This window comes from Corvus brachyrhynchos, unplaced genomic scaffold (genome assembly GCF_000691975.1).
Source record: "Corvus brachyrhynchos isolate BGI_N302 unplaced genomic scaffold, ASM69197v1 scaffold764, whole genome shotgun sequence".
Classification (NCBI taxonomy): Eukaryota; Metazoa; Chordata; class Aves; order Passeriformes; family Corvidae; genus Corvus; species Corvus brachyrhynchos.
Window position 1 is genome coordinate 1 of NW_008237628.1, and position 20840 is coordinate 20840.

The 20840-nt window shown below is 47.0% G+C and overlaps 1 protein-coding gene across 1 annotated transcript in view; it reads right to left on the reverse strand.

The window, feature by feature from the left end:
* Positions 1–77: 77 nt before the first annotated feature.
* The window catches only part of ADAMTS3 (ADAM metallopeptidase with thrombospondin type 1 motif 3), a 56440-nt gene continuing 35677 nt past the window's right edge, over positions 78–20840 (reverse strand). The window contains exons 5-19 of the mRNA XM_017732029.1: positions 11290–11489; positions 9118–9201; positions 8862–9018; positions 8201–8306; positions 7671–7814; positions 7142–7274; positions 6507–6620; positions 5739–5884; positions 5184–5359; positions 4159–4292; positions 3601–3724; positions 1927–2007; positions 1048–1211; positions 742–907; positions 78–319 (exon numbers count right to left, since the gene is read on the reverse strand). Coding sequence (XP_017587518.1) covers positions 183–319; positions 742–907; positions 1048–1211; positions 1927–2007; positions 3601–3724; positions 4159–4292; positions 5184–5359; positions 5739–5884; positions 6507–6620; positions 7142–7274; positions 7671–7814; positions 8201–8306; positions 8862–9018; positions 9118–9201; positions 11290–11489 — 2066 coding nt within the window. The 3' untranslated portion in view covers positions 78–182. The remainder of the gene's footprint in view (positions 320–741; positions 908–1047; positions 1212–1926; positions 2008–3600; positions 3725–4158; positions 4293–5183; positions 5360–5738; positions 5885–6506; positions 6621–7141; positions 7275–7670; positions 7815–8200; positions 8307–8861; positions 9019–9117; positions 9202–11289; positions 11490–20840) is intronic.

Here is a 20840-nt window from a genome sequence, read left to right on the forward strand (position 1 = left end):
TATATACACTACAACCGCCCAATCAGATCAGTGTCCATGCTTACACAGGTAGAAAACCCCCCTCCATATTCAGGAACTGCAGACTGGAAAGCTGTCAGCATCCCATTAAATTCATCCCACTCAATCTGGCTGGGGCTACCCTGTCCCAAGGAGCAATCCCTGCTCTCTGTGCCCAGCCACACTCACAGGGGCTCTGTGCACTCCTGCAGGTTGCACATCCTACGGATGGGCTTTGGCTTTTTGCTGCCTTCGCAGAAGCTTCGATGAACCATCTTGTTGTCACTCTTCCTACGGCACCCATACTTGGTGTACTGGAACCCTGGGAAACATGTCAGAGAAATCAGGAGAATCAGGTCCTTGTTAGAATGTTTGTTTAAATAGGGTTTTCTGGCCTATTAAATGGGTTTACAGGACAAGTATTTTGCTATTTGCATTCCCCATTCCTTGCTTAAGAGCCATGGACAGACCATGAATACAGGGAATACTCAGGAGCATCAGTGTCCGAGTTTGGGCATCCAAAGTGGCTTGGGCTCTGAATTTAAACACCTGAAGAGGCCTTTTTCTTCCTAGACTGGAGGTGTGACACCTGGGAACAATCATGCACTTCAGGTATTTTAAAAGCTTGAGCCCTAAAGTAACAAACCACTGTTACAAAAGGGAAACCAAGAATTCTAAATCATTCCCTTCCCCCAGTTTTTTGGTAATTTGTCTCTTCTTACAGGTGCCTCATCCCCTGCTCACCTCCACCGCAGGGTTTGGAGCACTGGGACCAGCTCTTCAAGGCCCACTCAAAGGTGTCCGTGTCCTCCCTCAGCACGTTGTTGCTGTGGATGGTCGGCACCGAATCCTCGTGGATGATGTATCTGTAAGTCAGGCTGGATCTGGTGTCGTTCTCCCGAGGAATGATCTATGAATAAGCAAACATAAACCCAGCACTGCTGTTGATTCCTCTGCAAAGCACAGACACCACGGTCTGGCTCTGGGATGGTCCTTAAGGCCCCCCCCAAGGCCAAGCCCCATGTTCCCAGAGCTCAACACGTCACCCACCAGCACCACCACGGCATCGTGCAGGGGCCCATCCGTGTGCAGCGTTTCCGTATCGTCCTCGATGCTGTACTCCCACTGCACGCCCAGATCGATGAAGGATCGGGATCTGGCCTCCTCCCCTTTCCCGTTCAGGATATAGTGTCCTGTAGCCTGGTTCTTGATTGCTGGGAGGAGTGAGAGCAGAGCCTGTCATGCCTCCCCCACACTGGCAGCAATTGGGGTGGCACAGGGAGGGGTATTTCCATCAGATTATGAAAGTAACAGATTTTCACCACATTTTACTTTCCTCTGTGCACAGAGGTGTGTCCCAGATGCTAAAATCTGTAAGTGAAGAGCTGAGGAATCAGAGCCCTGTGGAACTGCCTGGGTTTGGGCTTCCACAGCACACCTCAACAGCCAGGTACAGGGGGGATTAAGATGATGATGATGATGCTTCAATTAGAAGCCAATTCATTAAAGATTGGAATCACAGAATGGTTTGGGTTGGAAGGGACCTTAAAGATCATCCAGTTCCAACACCCATTAAAAGATGGACTCTCATTTTTATTTCCATACAGCCTTTTGCAATGTACCATAGGAATAATTAAAAGATAGTAAATTTGATTCACCCTGGCAATGCCCAATTTCATGTGAGTCATCACAATCTTTGGTTAGTAAACATGCAAATTGGGGTCAGTTTAATATTTTTGAGAATTCAAATGAGCAGATGTTTGTTTGCTGAGCTGTAGGACTGCAGGATTAAGCCCTGACCATGCAATTTGGAAAGCCCCCATTTACCCAACCCCTTCAGTGGATTCTCTCATCCCTCAGGCTCTCGGGTATGAGCACCCTGTGCTTCTTCTCAAGCCTCATACCAAACTTGAGCAGAGAAACACTTACCAAGAAAGTGAGGAGAGGCCTCGTCTTCTTGGATAAACACATGTCGAGCCCCGGGAGGGATATCAAACATCTTAAGGTACCCTTTGGCACGTGCAGGGTCAGTGGAGGCAGCAGGGAGGAAAAGAGAAAGGAACAGCCATGGTCAGGAGCGCAGGGCACGGCCCAGCTCTGCTTGCAGGAGAGGCCATCCAGCAGCAACTGATGAGCAGGGCTGGGAGACATGGAGCCAATCGGTTTGTAACATGTGGGACTGGCCCTCCCTGGGCTTTTCTCTTCCAGGGAGAGAAGAGACACTAGTTACAGATCGATTTGTCATTTCTCAGCTGGGATCAGTTTAATATTTACAGCCGTGCTGCTCCAAGCAGGATCTACCAAAAATTTAGGCAAAAAGATGCTTCCTGTGTTATTCAGCCCACGAGGACACGAGCCCAAGTCTTCTTCATTATTTTCCCAAATCAGTCCTCAGCCAGGTCGTTGGATTGGAATTTACTGACTGCCCTGTCAGATGGTCATGTCTAAAGTGAAAGTAAAAAGTTGTTCCCAAAGAAAAGTATTCTTAGTTTCAATTTCAGTTATTTACCAGTGCAAACCACAGGTAATTAGTGTAAAATTAAGGAAGCACTGCCATTAGGAAGACCAGAATCCCTTCTAAGGATTGGTCACAGGTACTTACAGATCAAGATTTAATCAAGAGCCCCATTAAGTTCTCTGAGTGCATGGGATTTTCATATTCCTGTTATTTTCTTTTTAGCAACTGCAGATTTAATTATGCAGAAGCACTGGATTCTGGGACTACTGGATGTACTGGCAGTCTGTCCTGCCCCTGACATACACAGCTCCTGAGAAAATCCAAGTGAAGGAACAGAAGAGCTGGAAATAGGGAAAATCATAGTCCTGGCTGAGCAATGCCTGTGCCCAACAGCATTTCCAATCTTTTCCTCCATTGCCTTTAGAGCACAGGGAACATCAAGTTTTTGCCTGGTTTGGCATTACCTGTCGTGTCTACAGGAACATGGGAACTGCCATTCCCATGGATGCCTCTCTCCCTACAAGGAGTAGCACTTACCCAGAATGTTTTTAGCCTCCTTTGTCCCAGAAAGGGAAACACTGTGAGCTCCTCTGGGTAAGGGAAAGGCTCCCCTGGTCTTCCCTTAAACAGAACACCTGGAATTAGTGTCCTGAGAGCTGAGTCTGGTCATTCCACTGATTGGATGTCACCCAGATGCTCTTTACAAGCAAAAAATATAAACTGCACCATAGACAAATGCATTTACAGTGGATTTGGACACATCTGGGCAAGACGACCAGTCCATGGAAGCTGGACAATTCAGGCAGGATGTTTTCTAGAAACTTGAATTCTTTTTGGCACCTCTTGCTTACATGTTTCCCTGTAGAAAGAGGTCAATCAGCCTTTTTAATGACCACATGACCCAGGCTAGGGAAAAACTATCAGCATTCCCTGAACACCTCCATCACTTCCATATCCATCCACAATCAGGGGCCGATGGACAGCAGCCTGCGTGAACAGGCTCAGAGATGGGCCTCAAGGGATGATGCTACACCCACTGTTCCCAAGGCTTGAATGGTTATGGCATTATCCCGTGTCTGTGAGTGTGACAAAAATCCCTGAGCCAACAGGAGCTCCAGCCAGCTGTAGGCAGATGTTATTCCTACCAAGCTTTTTGGGAGTGCGGGTGTAGGTCCCCTTCACTGTCCGGCAGTGGGAGTCGTCCCCGCCGCAAACCCCGCATTGGTCCTCAGCCTTGCTGGAGCCAATTTCCTTGTCACAGCCCACTTTCTGCAGAAAAAAGGGCAAGATTGGATATTAGGAGGGAATTCTTTCCTATTAGGGTGCTGAGGCCCTGGCACAGGTTGCCCAGGGAAGCTGTGGCTGCCCCGTCCCTGCAAGTGTCCAAGGCAAGGTTGGAAAGGGCTTGGAGCAACCTGGGACAGTGGAAGGTCACGGCAGGGGGTTGGAACTGATGATCTTTAAGGTCCCTTTCAGCCCAAAACAGTCTGGGATTCCATGATAAGAAACACTCAGTGGAAGAGAAGCGGAACATTTCCATGAAATGGATCTGTGCTGTTCTCTAATTGAATTTAAATCTCAAGGAATTAGAGGAATACAATGCTGCAAATATGGAATTTAGAGACATCTGCAAAGTCTCTCTCTGCCCGTGAGCTGCTCCCATGAGTTGTCCCCGGAGTGTCCCTGGACAAGCTGCCACTCACCACGCATTCCCCACGGACACAGATGCTGTAGGGATCCTTGTAGGAGCAGCGAGTCCCATCGTGCACTGGCTGCTTCATGTGAGCCACATCCCCCGTTTCTCTGGACTGGCAGTACAGGTGACATCTCTTGGGAGCTGTGGAGACAGGGAAAAGAAAGGACTGCATGGAGGACAGTGATCTGGGTGTGTTCCTGACAACTATCTCACCAATGGAGCAAGGAGCGAGAAAGGACAGGCAGGTTTGAGGCCGAGGATGGGGGCAGAGCAGTGGAATGGGGTGGTTTGGGAAGGAACATGTGGATTGTGGGGAATTTCTGGGGGAAATGGGCAGTTTAGGGGAAAAAGGGGAAGTTTGGGCAGAAACACAGGGATTTAGGGCAAAACTGGTGTTTTTGAGATATAATGTGGCATTTTTGGGCAAAAAGTATCCATCTTTGGGATAAACAAGCAATTTGAAGTCATAATGGTGAATTTTAGGGATAAACTGGGTGGCTTGGGGGGAAATGGGGGATTTTGGATGAAAATGGAGAAATGAGAGCAAGACTTGTGATTTTGAGACATAATTCTGCAACATTGGAGCACAAGTGTCAATTTTAGGGATAAAGGGGCATGTTCAGGGGAAAATTGGGACTTCGGTAGCAAAAAGGGCAAATTTGGGTCAGAGTAGGGAAAAGGCAGGTTAAAATCAGGGATTCTGGGGAAGTCTGCTAATTTTTAGATATAAAGTGCTAATTTAGGGTCAAAATTGTCAATTTTGATCATTGATAAAGGGATAAATGGGATAAATGGGGGGAAATTGATAGTTTGGGGCTAAAATGGAAAAATTTGAGTCAGAGCAGGGAATTTGGGTATTAAAATCCGGGATTTATGGCAAAACTATTGATTTTCAGACAAAACAGACGGATGGGGAGGGAACCAACTTATTTGCTTTTCTGGGAGTTCTGGGCCTGTCCCTGAGATATGCAGGCCAAGGGGAATGGCTTCAAACCCTTTCAAGTGTCACTAAAGGCCCAGAGCAGGACGCACGGTCGGGGTGCTCGTAGGGCAGCCAGTGGTGTCGGCTGCCCCGGAACTCGAAGTGGGAATTGCGCTGCTGGCACTGCTGCGCCCTGAAGTCCTCAAAGTGCTTTGGACACTCCTCAGTGCTGCACAGCTGGAACTCAAAATTGACCCCGGCGCAATCGTCACCTCCATTGATGGGCCTGTGAGCAGAAAACATTGCAGAGGTTCTCATCAGGGAGAAATTGTTCCCTGTGAGGGTGCTGAGGCCCTGGCACAGGATGCCCAGAGAAGCTGTGGCTGCCCCATCCCTGCAAGTGTCCAAGGCCAGGTTGGACAGGGCTTGGAGCAACCTGGGCTAGTGAAAGGTGTCCCTACCCATGGCAGCGGGTGGAACTGGATGAACTTTAAGGTCCCTTCCAACCCAAACCAGTCTGGGATTCTGTAATTCTAAGGAATTCTTGGATTCTCCAAAAATGATCCCATTTCAAGGGGCTTGACCAGAATGTCCACCCAAAACCTAAATGCCATTTCAAGTTACCCCTCTGAGGACCCCCAGGTGGGTGCCAGTCCCACACCTACATTGGGTTGTTGCACTGGCGTGTGCGGAAGCGAACCCCAGTTCCACAGGTCCGTGAGCAGGAGCCAAACTTGGTCCAGGGTCCCCAGTGTCCATCCTGCCTCAGCTGGTTGGTGTTCTTCCACATGCAGTGACCCTTGTAGCACCACTGAGGGAATTGGAGCAGGAAAACAGGTGAGAACAGACACAATCCCCAAATCAAATGTCTAAGTACAGTACAGGAACATTTTGCTGCTGCCTGGGGGACACTGAGATGTTACAAATGGCTCTCCTGTACCTCAAAATAAAGGGAATTTGCTAAGAAAACCCAGGTATTTGAATATAATTTTATAATTGAAAATGGATTGGCAGCAGGACACCCAATAAATGGGGATATTAAAGGGAAAGATCAGGCGCTAATCCTCAGCCTACACAAACATTTGCCACAGGGTGTCTGAATAATGAGTTCTGAGCAGCCATCCCACAGTAACAGCATCATCTGCTTCCCTGGATTAGTAAAGGCACTTGATGGAAGCTTTGCAGATGAGACAGAACCCAAAAAACATAACAAAGAGGTCACAGAACAGGCTGCACCTCAGCTGGAATCGCTATGCCCAAAATATGCTACGGCAAACCTTGTATGGCCCCCAGAATACCCCACTTTCCCCATGTTCTCACTTCACCCCGGGAATGGCAGGCAATTCCCCGCTTCCCTCTGTGCCCTTCAACCCAAATGGATGTAACTGTTGGTTCTATTCCCAAGACAAACAGACTGCAAAGCCCAGACTCACTTTTCCCGGGGCGCACTCCGTGCCATCGAGGGGAGGTCCTTTCTTGGTCTTGCAGAAGTAGGGGTTATCAGGATGGCTGCACCACAGCTGCTTGCATGGATCAAAGGTTCGGAACTGAAAAACACAACAGTCATGAGATGAAATGCAGAACATGAAATTATTTATACTGTTTGGGTAAGCAAATACTTTTTGCATTTTATTTATACTTTATTTGTATCTTTTATTTTATTTATACTTTTTGGATAAGGATCCAACCCACTCTCCGTAGATTCCATCTCACACATCCGAATGAGCCCAGCATCTTCAGGGCAGTGTTTATTTCCTGCATCCCCCAGCCCTGGGCTAGTAAGAAGAGGAAAGACGACACTCAGAAGTGGGACAAAAACGAGATTTTTTTTCCTTTTCTTTCTTGGGATTGCTTCCACCAGTCTGTGCCACTTGGACCATGCTGCCACTCATTTTACCGTTATTCTACAGGACTGAGAGGACTGGGTTTCCCCTGTAAGTATCCCCCAGCTCTTTACAGATCTCTTTAAATACTCTATTAACTTCTCTCCAATGATTATGACACTGCAGCTCTCCCATCAGGCCACACCCCCTTGCTGTGTGTCTCTGCCTGGGTGCCCGGGACGTACCGCGGTGCACATCCTATAGCCCACGCCAAAGTCGAAGCGGCACTGCTCATCCATGGAATAGTTGATGCCTGGCAGCTCAGGAAGCTTGGGCCAGTCATGCTCGAAAGGGTCATCGAGAAGACAGTCATAAGAGCTACAGAAAGAGACACAGAAAAAAATGCCATGAGAAGATGGATACTCCTAATTCCTGCCCCATCCCTGGAGTGTTCAAGGCCAGGTTGGGTGGGGCTTGCTTGGAGCAACCTGGTCTAGTGGAAGATGTCCCTGTCCATAGCAGGGGGTTTGGAACAAGATGAGCTTTAAGGTCCCTTCCAAGCCAAACCATTCTGGGATTCTGAGGTCTATGCCAAATCCTGCTGGAGTTAGAGGGGTCTTTCCACAGACTTTTCATCCCCAGGGGATGGACTATGGAACAGCCCCATGTGAGGATACAGCACTCATGGCTCAGAGCTCTTCTAACAGAGATGTGAAGGGAACGAGGGTCTGAAAACAGAGGGATCAGAGACCAGCTGCACTGGGGAGGCCTTACTGGATGTATCTCCTGAGCTCCTGGCCACTGCAGCGGGCCCAGTGGTAGCGGTGGAAGGCGGCCTGCACCAAGGGGGCCATGACACTGCCCATCGCCGTCTCGTCCCCACATCTGTTCCCTTGCCCATCGTGCTCCATGCCCAGCCTGGAACAAAGAACACCCCCTCAGAGCTACTGCAAAAACAACTGTAAGGCAACAGCTGTGGAAGAGGTTCCAAATCTGACCCACCAGCACAGGCAGTTGCGGAGAAGGCAGTGAAGGACACTCAAACCAGCTCCTGTCTCCACTGCCTGGACCTTCCAGGTCCCTTCCTTGCTTTCCCTCACCCCAGAGAAAACAAGTTCACCCTCCCTCCCCTTCCCTTCTTCCGCCACTTGTCTCTCCATTGCTTCAACCACTACTGCACTCCCAGGGGAATGGAAATAAAACCAGGACATCTTCCATAGAGCCATTAAATCCAACCCCCTTGGAGCAAGCACAAAGTGCAGCACAGCATTTTGACATCATCCAGTAATAAAAGTTGCACTTACACGTGCCCAGTCTCATGAGCAACAACAAAGGCTGACGAAAACCCGTCCTCATGGTTGAGGGTGCAGCTCCGGACTGGGTGGCACATGCCTGTCACAGGAGCATATCCTACGGAGAGACATCAGGGCTGAGTCTTGTGCTCAGCACACGGATTTTAAATGAGACCCCCCAGTGAACTTCCTCAGGAAAAGCTAACATTGCTCTAAGGCCAGGGCAGCCTGCCTGGCTCCTCATCCTGACCAGTGCCTGCTCTGACACATCCCAAACTCTGGGAATTCCTGCCCATCATCATTAGTTCCCTGAGTCCAAAGGATGGATGCAGGTGTCAAAGTGGCTGGGATGTCTATAAATGGAAATCTGTGGTGAAAGATGCAATAAAATAAAGGGAAGTGGAATGCCACGTGCACTGAGGTTCCCAGCGATCCCTGAACATACAGGAGTTTGAAGAGAGTTAAGAAGTATTTATTTACAACTCTCAAGAGAGGAATTCAATCTACAGTTGGATATAAATGGCAAGGACTCATGGCAAGGTCTCCTTCCTTTTGATAAAGGAATGAACAAGACGAGGAGCTCACAATGCAATTCCCAATTTTTCCTCTTTTCTGGCAGACGCCAGCCAAGAAACACCGAGCCCAGAGCTCTGCTCCAGGTCAGCTGCATTACCTTGCATACCAGCGGGCCCAAAATCTTGCCTGGTTAAGAAGATGGCATGGTCGTGGTGCTCGGCGTGGCTGGGGTCTGACTTCTGCTGCTGATAGGCCCAGCGGCACACGTTCTCCAGGCTGCGCGAGGGGTTCCCCCTTTCAATCAAGCTGATGGACTGAGAGGGCAACACTTTAGTGGCTCCTAAAGGCAGCAAATTCAGGTAAATTGGGATTTTTCTGCCCAGGAGATGAAGGTGGAGAAGTGGCTCACTCACCTTTGCGTACCCCAACATGATCATTCGGACCAACACAACATTGATGTGAACGCCCAGGGACTCATCATGGTAAATTTCATTCACCTGAGGAAAGAAGACGAAAAATTTAAAAAGAAAAAAACCCACTGATGGTACCAAGGGAACTTCCAAGGCCACGGAGATGTTATTTCAAGTGCCTGTACCACTACAGTCCTCAGAAGAGGATTCAAGTCTTGGATCATTTCCACTCAGTGAAAAATGTAGATTCACTTCCTGTCATCACATACCCCCTTCACATGGAACTTTGGGAAGCACCTGTCAAACCTCCTCTCACTTTTAATGGATCAGGGCTCAAAGAAAAGGGGATTGGGGAAAAGACTTCAAGTACAAACCCCGCAAATCACAGAATCCCAGACTGGTTTGGGCTGGCAGGCAACTTAAAGCTCATCTCATTCCACCCCTCTGCCAAGGGCAGGAACACCTTCCACTAGACCAGGTTGCTCTAAGCCTTGTCCAAGCTGGCCTGGAATACTTCCAGTGCTTCTTGTTTTGAAGAGTATTTTTTTTAGGAGCAACTTATACTGCTGCCCTATTTTTTCAAGATCAGTTAGAAGTCTGTGGTCACTTCTGTACTAAAAAGAGGCTTTGTGGAAGGGAAGTTAGAAAAACAGAATTATGCAGATGGGCCCAAAGCTGTCCTTCTTGAGGCCCTTCCCTGTGTCTGGGAAGGTGAGAAATGTCCTGGCACCAGAGTGTGAAACATCTGCAGGTCCTCAATGAAGCTCCTCATTCCCCTAAAAACAAAATAAATATTATATTATGGGCAATTGGTGAGAAATAAACACCCCTGTTCAGAGACTGGTAGGTTTGAGCAGGAGTTAGAGGGTTGTTTTATTTTTCAGTCAGGCTAAACAGAACTTCCCCTCAGGGAAAAAGGTCACTGGGAGTTGTCCAGACTGTGGGCCCTGGCACGAGGATTTCAGCCCATGGTTTAAACCTGGACATGAGAGCAGTGTCAGCAGGGCAGTGGGACAGAGAATGAGCACAGAGCTCAGGCTGCCTGTCCTGTGAAGCATCATCCCAAAGGTCAGTCACTCCTCTCTTATCTTCTCCCCATTAGTGCAATAGCATCGCTCCCATGAAGGGCTGGGCCAGGATAAATGTTCACAACTTCCTTTCTGCCAATAGAAAACGGGGGAGTTTTCTAGACACAGGAGTGACTTGCTTGGAGACAAAAAGGACCCTGGAGCTGACCTAAAGCTTCAAGTCTTCAAGATTTCCCCATATCCCACATTTTATCCCATTCTCTGAATGGCTCTGAACAGCAGAGTGTCAGCTCACCCTGGCTTTGGCCCCACAGCTGCTCCCAGCAGATGGAGCCGCAGGCATGTAAAAAACATGGAAGTGGTTTGGGGCATGGATCAACCCTGCTGCTCACTGAAAGGTTTTTAAAACCAAAAAGACAATATTCTGCAATAATGTGTAATGGAGATATAATGCTGATGTTCCACGGGGTATGTGGGAAAAAGGAATTTATTTTCTGAGTGATGCTGGAAAACATCACATTGGTTGGGTTAAATTCATATAGGAATAGTTTTTTTCCTTTCAGATTCTATATTCTCAAATTTAGATGAACTGTAAGCTTAAGGAATCATTTAAAAATTATTCCAGGAATAAAAAGGGTGTAAAACATACAAGAGTCATTCCTACACCCATAAAATAATTATTAACAGGAATCATTATGGTAATAATTAGTCCCTCACCTTCATCCTTAAAGAGATTGTTTTTCTTTCCTGTTTCTTAGACAGATCTACCAGTATTATCAGAAGGTTTGCTCTGTCAGAGAGCCATTGAGAGTTTAGAACACTTTTTCCTCTACATATTTATGCTTTAATCAGTTTTTCTCCACTGTGTTGTGGAAGAAGCTTGGAATTACCAGAAATGGATCAAGTTTACGTTTTTTCCTTACTGTGTTTCAACTATTTCCAAATTATTGGAATTACCCTCAAATGTTCCCTAGGAAACTACTGCAAAAAAGATGAATTAAAGGAACATCTTAAAACCAGAAAACCTTCTCCAGCAGCAGTCAAAATGATCCCATCGCTGTTTTTCCCAAACCTGGTGCTCCTACAAAAGCTCCCACCAGCCATTCAGCTCCCAAACAAGCCGTGCGGTGCTTTGTAGGATACTCACGATGTTCATGAGGGTGAGGAGGTAGTTTTGGACGTGCTCTTTGCCATGGAATCGGACGACAGAGTCGTCCACCCCCAGCAGCACCTCGATGTTGTGGTCATCGTCTCCCGCGTGGCGGCGGCGGCGCAGGGTCTCGTTCAGCTGCTGCTCAATGTGGCCATGCAGGGAACTCAGTGCTCCGAGGCCAGGGAGGAGGGACTCTGCAAGGACAGTCTGCTGTCAGTGGAGTGCTAATTCCTGTCCCATCCGTAGAAGTGTTCAAGGCCAGATTGGACGGAGCTTGGAGCAACCTGGTCTAGTGGAAGTTGTCCCTGCCCATAGCAGAGGATTGGAACTGGGTGGTCTTTAAGGTCTCTTCCAACCCAACCCTTTAAGGTCTTTTCCAACCCAACCCATTCTGTGATTCCATTACATGACCAATGGAATTCCACTTCCATTTCAGAAACATCCTCCCACAAAGCATCCTCACTTGCAGAGTCACCACTCTGGATAAAATACATCAGGAACCCTGAAGAAATTACTCTCGTGGTGTAGGGCTGGGAAAAATCACCAGAAAACCAATAAAAGAATTCATTCAACCACATGGGTCTGTATCACAGTTCTTACTCCACATGCAAAATCCAAAGCTGTTACTTCCACTTATGGCAGTGAAACAAAACATGCCCAGGGATTTTTAACAGGTAAAACCTCACAGCTGTAGGATACTTGGCTCGTCCCAAATCTACACCAGTACTCCAACAGTCTCTGAGCAATGAACATCAGTGAGGAACATCTCATGGTGCACACAATGAGCTGCATACCATGGTTCCTGTGTCCCTGTGACAGTCAGGAGCATCCCTGTTCCCCCACTCTTCCCAAAAACACACAGGGATCTCCCTGCTCTACAAAGCCAGCTAGAGCAACCAGCATGCAGTGGATGGAGAGGAGAGAACAGTCCTGCTTTCCACTCATGCTGTATCAGGGCACTTTCCCCTATGACAGCAAACTTCCAGCCCTTCTCCTCCGTGCCAGAATTCATGAATGCCAAGGCTGCAAGTCCACAAACTGGCCCTTCCTGTGTCTTCAGGCACTCTCAAGTATGCCAACCCTGGGATAGCACACCAGTGAGAAAATCATACACCCACTTCAATTCCAAAAACCGCTCCAGCCGGCAAAGCTGCCAAGTGCAGCATCCAAGGGAAACCCAGCTGGAACGCTGTCACATTGCAGTGCCCACAGTGCCAACTTCCCATACCTTGCTGGGAAGTCAGGCGCTGGGTCTTCTCCCTAATTGCTGTGCCCTGTCCAAAAAATACTGGATCACATGAGTGGTTTATCTATTCTCTTGCCTGTTTTCCATAATGCAGTGCTTCAGTGAGTTCAGAGTCAAACAATCAGGCTCAGTTGCAGGTTACACATAGTGCCGAGAGGTGTTTCAGAGGATGCAGCCTGCATCCATGGCCAAGCACTTAACACAACACACGGGATCTAAGTCCATCGAGTCCAACTCTTCCCCCAGCACTGCCAAGACCACCACTAAACCACGTCCCCAAGTGCCGCATCCACACAGCTTTTAAATTCCTCTAGGGATGGGAAATCCATCACTGCCCTGGGCAGCCTGTGTCAGGGCTGGACAATCCTTTCCATAAGAAATTTTCCCTAAGGTCCAACCTAAACCTTCCCTGGCACATCTTGAGGCCATTTCCTCTCAAGTCTGAACACTTGTTACTTGGGAGAAAGACAACACGAGGCAATGGTGAAGAAACACACAGAACCACTCTGGCTGTTTGGGGATTTGAGCTAGACAGACTAATCCGTCCTAATCTCATTCTGGAATTAGCTGGTTTGTTATCTCTTCCTTTTTTAATTTGCCAGTCACCTGCATCACTTACATCCCGATCTTACCTGTAGGAACAGATGAGCCCATGCTCTTGTGCCAAGACAAATGGTTATTCTGGGTAACAGCATGTGTTTGTCCTAGAGCGTAACTGCAAAATAATGGAAATACAGCTCCAATACTGTTATCAACCAACCCTCTGTGTACCTAAAGAGAACCCTCAGCATCACTCACATGGGAGATTCTTACTATCTTATTTCACGTTGTAAAATACATGGGCTGAATTCTGTGCTAGTGATAGAAGCATTCCTCAGATATGTATGTACACCTTTCATCCATCCATCCAGCCAGCCAGCCAGCCAGCCAGCCATCCATCCACCCACCTACCTACCTAGCCATCCATGCTCTTCATATATGTTCAATTGCCTAATTTAGCCTTTCTTCTGAATATACAGCTAGGAAAAGTATCTAGGGAAGATCCACACCTTCACTAACTCAAAATTAAACTCATGAGAAACCAGTATGGAACCAACTGAGATCAATCTAAGTCCCTTTCCAGAGAGTGTGTTAATGTACAAAATGTCCCCAGGGACAGACGTATTCTGCAGCTACTAAAAAATTCCATTCTCCTATTCTCAAAGTAAGGAAACTAGGCCAGTCCATCGTGTCACTGCCTCCTGAGCCTTATTTTGAAGTGTGCCTTTTGAAAAACCAGCAAAGAAAAAAAGAATCATTTTGTTCAAATGCACATTCCAAACAGTTCCAACAGAATTCTCACTGGTTTCCACACAAATTGTGTATATGCAACATTCTGGTGGCGCTGCTGGTACTGCCTAATTGTGAGGGATCAGCAACAGAAACCACCCAGGTTGTCAGGGCTAAGATATGATGACAGGATGTTCTCATTAGGTTCTGGGATGTGCTGAAACTCGTGTGCTTTGATTTATTAGGTCATTAAAAAAAAAAAAAGTCCTGGCAAGTTGCACATTCTGCTTTATCTTTTCTTGAAGCATTGCCTGAAATTGTCTTTTACTCCAGAAGCATCAAATGACTTTCTACCACTACCACAACAGTTTTGTGGCATGAAAAGAATGTGTCCTGTCCTGAGGTCCCTGCCCCAAACACCCTTCCCATGTGGAGCTCTGACACCGGGACTTGCAGTCTTGACTCCATGATTTGGATCCTTAATATTGTCAGTGTCTCTGTAGGAGAGTTTGTTGGTTGCTCAACTGCTGCCAAAATGTCTGCTTGTTTGTTTTTGGGGGCGGAGGGGGAAGAGTTTGTCTCTGCAGTGACCCCAACTGAGCCAGTTGGCCTTAAAAATACACAGTTTTACTTGATGTTTCACACTGCATGTTCAAGGCTGTATCCGTGAAGTGCTTCCAGAAGCCCCTGCAGAGCGTCTCTCTGGGATATTTCACAATAAATAAATATTATCTATGAACTTTTGATAACACAAAGCAAGCCAGCTCTGCTGCTGCAGAAACAGTGAAGTTACACAGACGAGAACATTGGATTTAACACCTCCCTCAGGGCAGATGGAAAAATCACTTGAGCATTAACAAAAACCAAGCCAGAAAAACTCAGAACAACCCACAAGCCACAAAGTCACTAAGGTTAGAAAAGACCCTTCTGACCATCGAGTCCAACTGCTCCCCCATCATTTCCCAGTCCCCATCAGCTAGATGTCTTTCACCACATGACGATGGAAGTGCTGCTGCCCCTGTGAGTGTTGGGACACTGCAGATGAGGTTTGGTGGTGGTATCACCTTTCATAAAGGTGTCTTGGTGTCAGAGGAGGTGTGAGCAGAGGACAAAGACACTAAAACATTTCCTAGTGGAAATAAAAATGCCAGCAACCAGGTTCAGACACAGCTCCATTTTTACAACAGTTTCACTAAGGAATGAAGAAAAAAGAGAGAAAAAGTTCTTGTGACCTCATATGCAGACCTCCTGAGATGATTAAGCTCGGAGAATTACCTCTGTTTATGTTCTTTTCCAGTGGGACCTTTGGAGTGACAGTGACTGGCAGAATTACAAACAAACAGGGATTAAAGGAAGATCTGAATCCCAAGGCTGCAGGATTAGTCACGAAATGCATGAACTCCATGGGCCATAAACACAGACCCTATCTTACTTTGTTCTTACACTTAGAAGAGCAAAGGAAACATTCTGAAGTGCCAACTGCTTCCATGAAATATGTCTTTCTCTGGTACCTGAGCAGTTCCAGCTGCAGGGTGATTCTGGGAAGGACGGAAGATTTCCTGCACTATATTCCTTGCTCTGACATCACAGGAAGGCTCTTCCCTTCCGCGCACCGTCAGCGAAAACAGCTCTTAGCCCTCATTTACACCAGGGCTTGATGCCAGCAGCACGCTCAGGGAGCCACGTAGAAATGCATAATCCTCTATGTATTTGAATTTTGTTTAGAGCCAACTCAGGATAAACTTTTCCAATAGAAAAGGCTGGAATTTTACCCTGTAATTTTCTTGTCATCACTTCCCTCCCTGGCATGAGGCTTTCTAGGACTGCAGGTTATCCTTACCTGGCAGCAAACACACAGAGAACAAAGCCAGAACTCAAGGAAACTATAATTAAATAGGCCTGAATTTAGGTCAACCATTAACTGTTCTTTTTCCATCCCATGAGCAGAAACAAACAGCAAAGAGGAACGCTGCCAGCCTGTTCCGGAGTTCTCAGTGCTGGAGAACACACCTGACACACTTCCTGGGCACTCTGCAACAGCTCTGCACTCACCTGATTCATGGTGAAAGTGCTTTTAGATCTGTGGAAATCTAGTAAGGATGGTGCTGGCAGAAATGTTGCTGCAAGGCTCTAACACACAATCAAAAGAAGAGGAATAAGGCTCAGGATCAACCCAAGCTTGTTTGGAATAAACATACTCTGCCCCCTAATAATCAAAAGCTGAGGGAGGACATTGGACAAGCAGAGGAGAAGCCACAGAGGCTGCTCTCTGCACAGCCCACAGACATGCCAGCACCTCGTCTCGCCACCACTAATACCAGATCACAGCTCCGCGCTGGCTTAACACGGCCTCAGGACTTGCCCGGCCTTGCCCTGGCTCATCTGCTCTGCACCTTATTTTTAGCTGGGCTTTAGCCCTAACAGCCAACTTAGCCAATAGGTAGTTATCCTAGAACTACAAACCATGTCTCCCAGAATTACTGCTTGCCTAGTAGCAAGAAATCCTCCCTTTCCCCATTTCTTTAATTATTTGGCTCTCTATATATAGCAAGAATTCCATCATAATTTTATTTTGAAGGTACGGGTGATTTGGTGGTTGGTTTTGTATGTGGAATTTTTTTTTAGAACAGGTTAAAAATATATATTTACTACATGTCATTATTCAAAAAACTTAATTACGGGTAGGGCTGGAGTCTGGCTTTGACCCTGAATTTTGAAGTATGAAAATATATTAAAAACAGGTCTTTTACCAAGACATTATTACAAGCTGTCACTCTTCCTTCAGTTTAGCAACTTACACATGCAGCTCAGAGACTTTAATAGTAAAAAATTGAATTTTTCTACTTTAATCCCAGGAGAACATTCTGTTGGGTAAAGGCCATAACTTATTTGGACATATGAGGAAGACTTGAGCATTTGGGTCTGGCATTTTAGGAGACCTGGGCGACACCTTCTGCTGGTGCTTACAGACAAACAGAGGACATGTAGAAGCCTGTGGGTCACACGTTAGACACAATAAACCAAGCAAAGCCATCCCTTTGTCACTTTACACCACACCAACTTCTTCAATTCAGTATCAATGGAGCCCTTTAAACACAACTGCAATAGAAGGTGAAAAATAAAGAGGAAAAAAAGTCCCATTTCGCAAAATCATCATCTGTATCAATGTCCAAAAGTACAGCAAAAAACATCTGTAGAGGCTCTGAAATTTGGTTTGCAGATGAGAAAAAGTAAGCCAGCAACAATGTGCAGCCTGGCCCACTGCTGAGGTGCACACCTGGGTACCTGGGCTGCCGGAACCAAACCCAGTTTGGGTATGGGAGGGCTCGTTTTTTACAGCTCGGAGTGGCCAGGCTTTACTCCCAAAGTTTCCAGCTCTTAAGAGCATCGAATCAATGACTTTCCAAGCCAGACACTCTCACAGGAACATGAGAGAGCTCTGCATTAACAACCTTAAAAGCACTCATGCCTTCATGCATCATTACATCAACCCAAAAATCATTTTTACTTCACAAAGGAAGTAAAGTACACTTAAAGCGGCCTTGGATTCCTAACTGGAATAATGCACTGCAAAAAGACAGAGCAATCCAGAAAGGGGGGTACCCACTACATTTTGAAAAGCACAGGTTGCATTCATAATTTATCTGCTAAATCAGAACTTACTAGAAGAAGAGATGCTGGATGGCCTGAGCTGTCTGCATTTTTAGGCAGCCTCCCTGAGATACCAACAAGCTTCACAGGAATTCCAGGGTCTAAACTCTTTAAACAGGCATTTTCAGCACCAGAACGCTACTGTGAGCTTCCAATGCTCAAGGAAGTTGCTTTGGCAGAGATACAATCCCCCCAGTGCTCATTAACTAAGTCATTATAGCAAGGCCTTAAAATTCTCTCACTCCTTACTTGGCATCTGACCCAGCTTCTGCCAGCTGGCTGAAAGCATAGCAGGAGCCAAGCTTCCTATTTCACAGACCCATGGAATGGTTTGGGTTGGAAGGCAGCTTAAAGCCCATCTCCTTCCACCTCCTGGCCATGGGCAGGAATATCTTCCACGAGACCAGGTTGCTCCAAGCCCCATCCAACCTGATGTTGGAGACTTCCAGAGACAGAGCAGCCACAGCTTCTCGGAAGAAGACAGTAAATGAATTTTCAGCGGCACAGACTGGGGCAAATGGGAGCAGTTTCCACAGTGAGGGCACTAACTACTCCTTGGGTTGCTCATTTCTTTGGGATAAAGGGAGAGCTGTGTTTACACGCAGCTGCTTATTTTTAAAAGCTATGTAAGGAATGTGTTCCTAAACATGTGGGACCTTTTACTGCCACAGGAACAGTGCAAGAGGACACAGCCTGGCTGGTGATCTTCTGCAGGCCGAGCCACAGCCCTTCTCATCAGCGAGCAGCCCACTGCCCCCTGTCAACAGCAATTACCCTCTGATCACCACTTTATCTGCCCTAAGCCTCTGGAAGTCAGCAAAGCCTGCTACGCTGTCCAGACACAACAGTGGGACATGGGGACAGAGCCCAGTTCCCTTAGAAGGGGATTATTCCAAGCAGGGAGCAGTGCCTTGCTCACACAGCACACAGACACACCACCCTCCCCAGCTCTAGGGGATGAGGGATGGAGCTCGACAGCTGCTGAGGAAGGACTTGTACAAGCCACCAATGTACAATTTAATACTTCACCTAGATATCCTAAATGTGTGCTCTGGACCAGCACCACCACTGACGTAAAATCCCCGCATCGGAGGCCTGCCACTCTGATCCATGCAAAGGGGAAAGCTCTCCCACCATGATCTGTGCAAACGGAAATCTCAAGAAAGAACCTTTGCCCTTTTCCAGGACAGACTTGCATTCTCCTGCCTATAGAGAAGCCGAAGAGCTTGTCTGAAGGGCTCTGCGTTACCGACCTGGCCTGAGCCAGAACTGCTGTCCAGCTGGAGCACAGAGCCACAAGCGGCTGAGGCAGCTAAGCTTTCCCATTAGAGTAATGACCAACTGTGAAAACATGTTGTAGAAATCCAAGGGAAGAACACCAGTGACGACAAGGTGGGGCACAGCAACCTGCTACTACAAAAATGTTGAAGGACACTGTGGTGGCAACAGTGGAAAAAGCAAAAAGGTACTTTGAATGTTTTTTCTGTAAAAGGAAAGAGACACAAACACACTTCTCACTGACTTGCTCCAAGTTCTCCTGAACCTCTGAGAGACAGAGCAGACCACTACCACAACAAATTACGGACCAGTTAACACTGGGATCTGGGTCCTGCCTGCTGCCTTGGCCGCCCTCCCCTGGCCTGTCTGTGTGATGGAGCTCTGGAATCTGAATAATCCATCTAGAGGTCACTGGCTGGAGTGAACATGGGACCTGTTACAATAAAACACAGAATCATAGAATTGTTAAGGCTGGAAAGGACCTCTAAGAGTCTCCAGTCCAACCATCTGACACCTGAAGTCTAAAAGGCCAAATGAGAAATGGAGAAGAGATGAAGCTCTGTCCAAGTGCCAAAGCCAGAAGTTTTGCACATAAAGGAATCAAAGGAGATTTCTGAATCTCCTTTGCCACTTCTTTCCACCTCTCACATGTTCACAGAAGACACAGAACAGGAAGAATAGCTGGGCCTGGTTCCTTTCTAAATGGAATGAACTTCTTTACAGGTATAAAAGGCAAAATTATTCTTCAACACCCTCAGTGTGATTCGCTCGCACGGGCACTGGCACAGGTGGAAACCAAGGGCGTGAACACCATGGGCAGACTCAGCTATCCCATGGCTTCTGCTGAGATCAGTGCTCAAAGGAGACAGGAGAACGGAATTCACAGTAATCACTCACATAAAAGGAATAACTGAGTGTGTAAAACTGGAAAAAAATGTGGGAAAATATTTATGCAGCCCATATTACCGAGACAAAGAGAACTTCAAAGGTCCCGCCAGTGATAGTGAGTCACAAAGTGTGCGGGTGTGCGACAACGGCTCCCTTCCTTCCAGCGTCTTCCTCCCCCGTTATTCGTTAATGTAGCTGAAAGCATAATTGTCCTTAATTGCTCAGTTGGCACTAAGTGGATTCCAACCTTCTGACAGGACAAAGTCCAGCAGCTGGGTTTTGGAGCCCAGCCTTCTGATGAGCCTGTGCACCTGCAGTGACACCGGCCACGTCCAAGGCAGGGCTCCTCCACTGCTGCAGCCTACTGCCAGGCAGCAGCAGAGCCATGTCTGCATAGAGGAGAGGTCCCTTCCCACCCCAAACATCCCAGGATTCCACAATCCTATGATACACATACACTACATTTAGATACATATATTGGATTACAATATTTAGGTATTAAGGTACGTAAACCAGAAGTTTTGCAGAGTTTCATTTGCCCATCAACCCTATCTCAAGCTGAAATCCTTAATTTTTAAATTTTAAATTGTAAACAAGAACTGGCTGAATTGATGATTATGGAGTAATTTTTTTTTTGAGGAAAAAAATACACAAAGTGAATGATTATAAATATATTCCAGCTAGCTGTGCTGGGTCAACAAATTCTGATTCTTCACTGAAAAATAGTATTCAATGTCACACAGGCAGATTTTGTGAAATCACAAAGTCAGTCAAAGCCTCTGCTGTCTTCTAGTCAAGCATTTTCTGGAAGGGAGGATTTTAAAAGTGGAAGGGCTGACAGGGAGACAACAGTCCTGAAGTAAAAGCCAGCTCTCAATCCTCACAATGCCTTATGGAGCAGAACCTCATCTACCCACAGCTCTGGCTATAATTACTTGGAGTAAGTGCGATACACTTATGAAAACCACACAGCCTGATATTACAGACATACTGACATCACACTATTTTTAGTGAAAAAAACCAGCCAATAGGCAGCTTAGGAGGGTTGATTTTCACTGTCACACCACAGAACTGGTTTGCAAACATCAGAGTCCCACCTGCGCGTTCCTGTCGCCATTCAGGGTGGGGAAGAGTCTTGTGCAAGGCCCAAACACCAGTCCTCAGAAACTGACACAGATTTTTTTCGTTATGGACCCACCCCCCCACCCCCCCC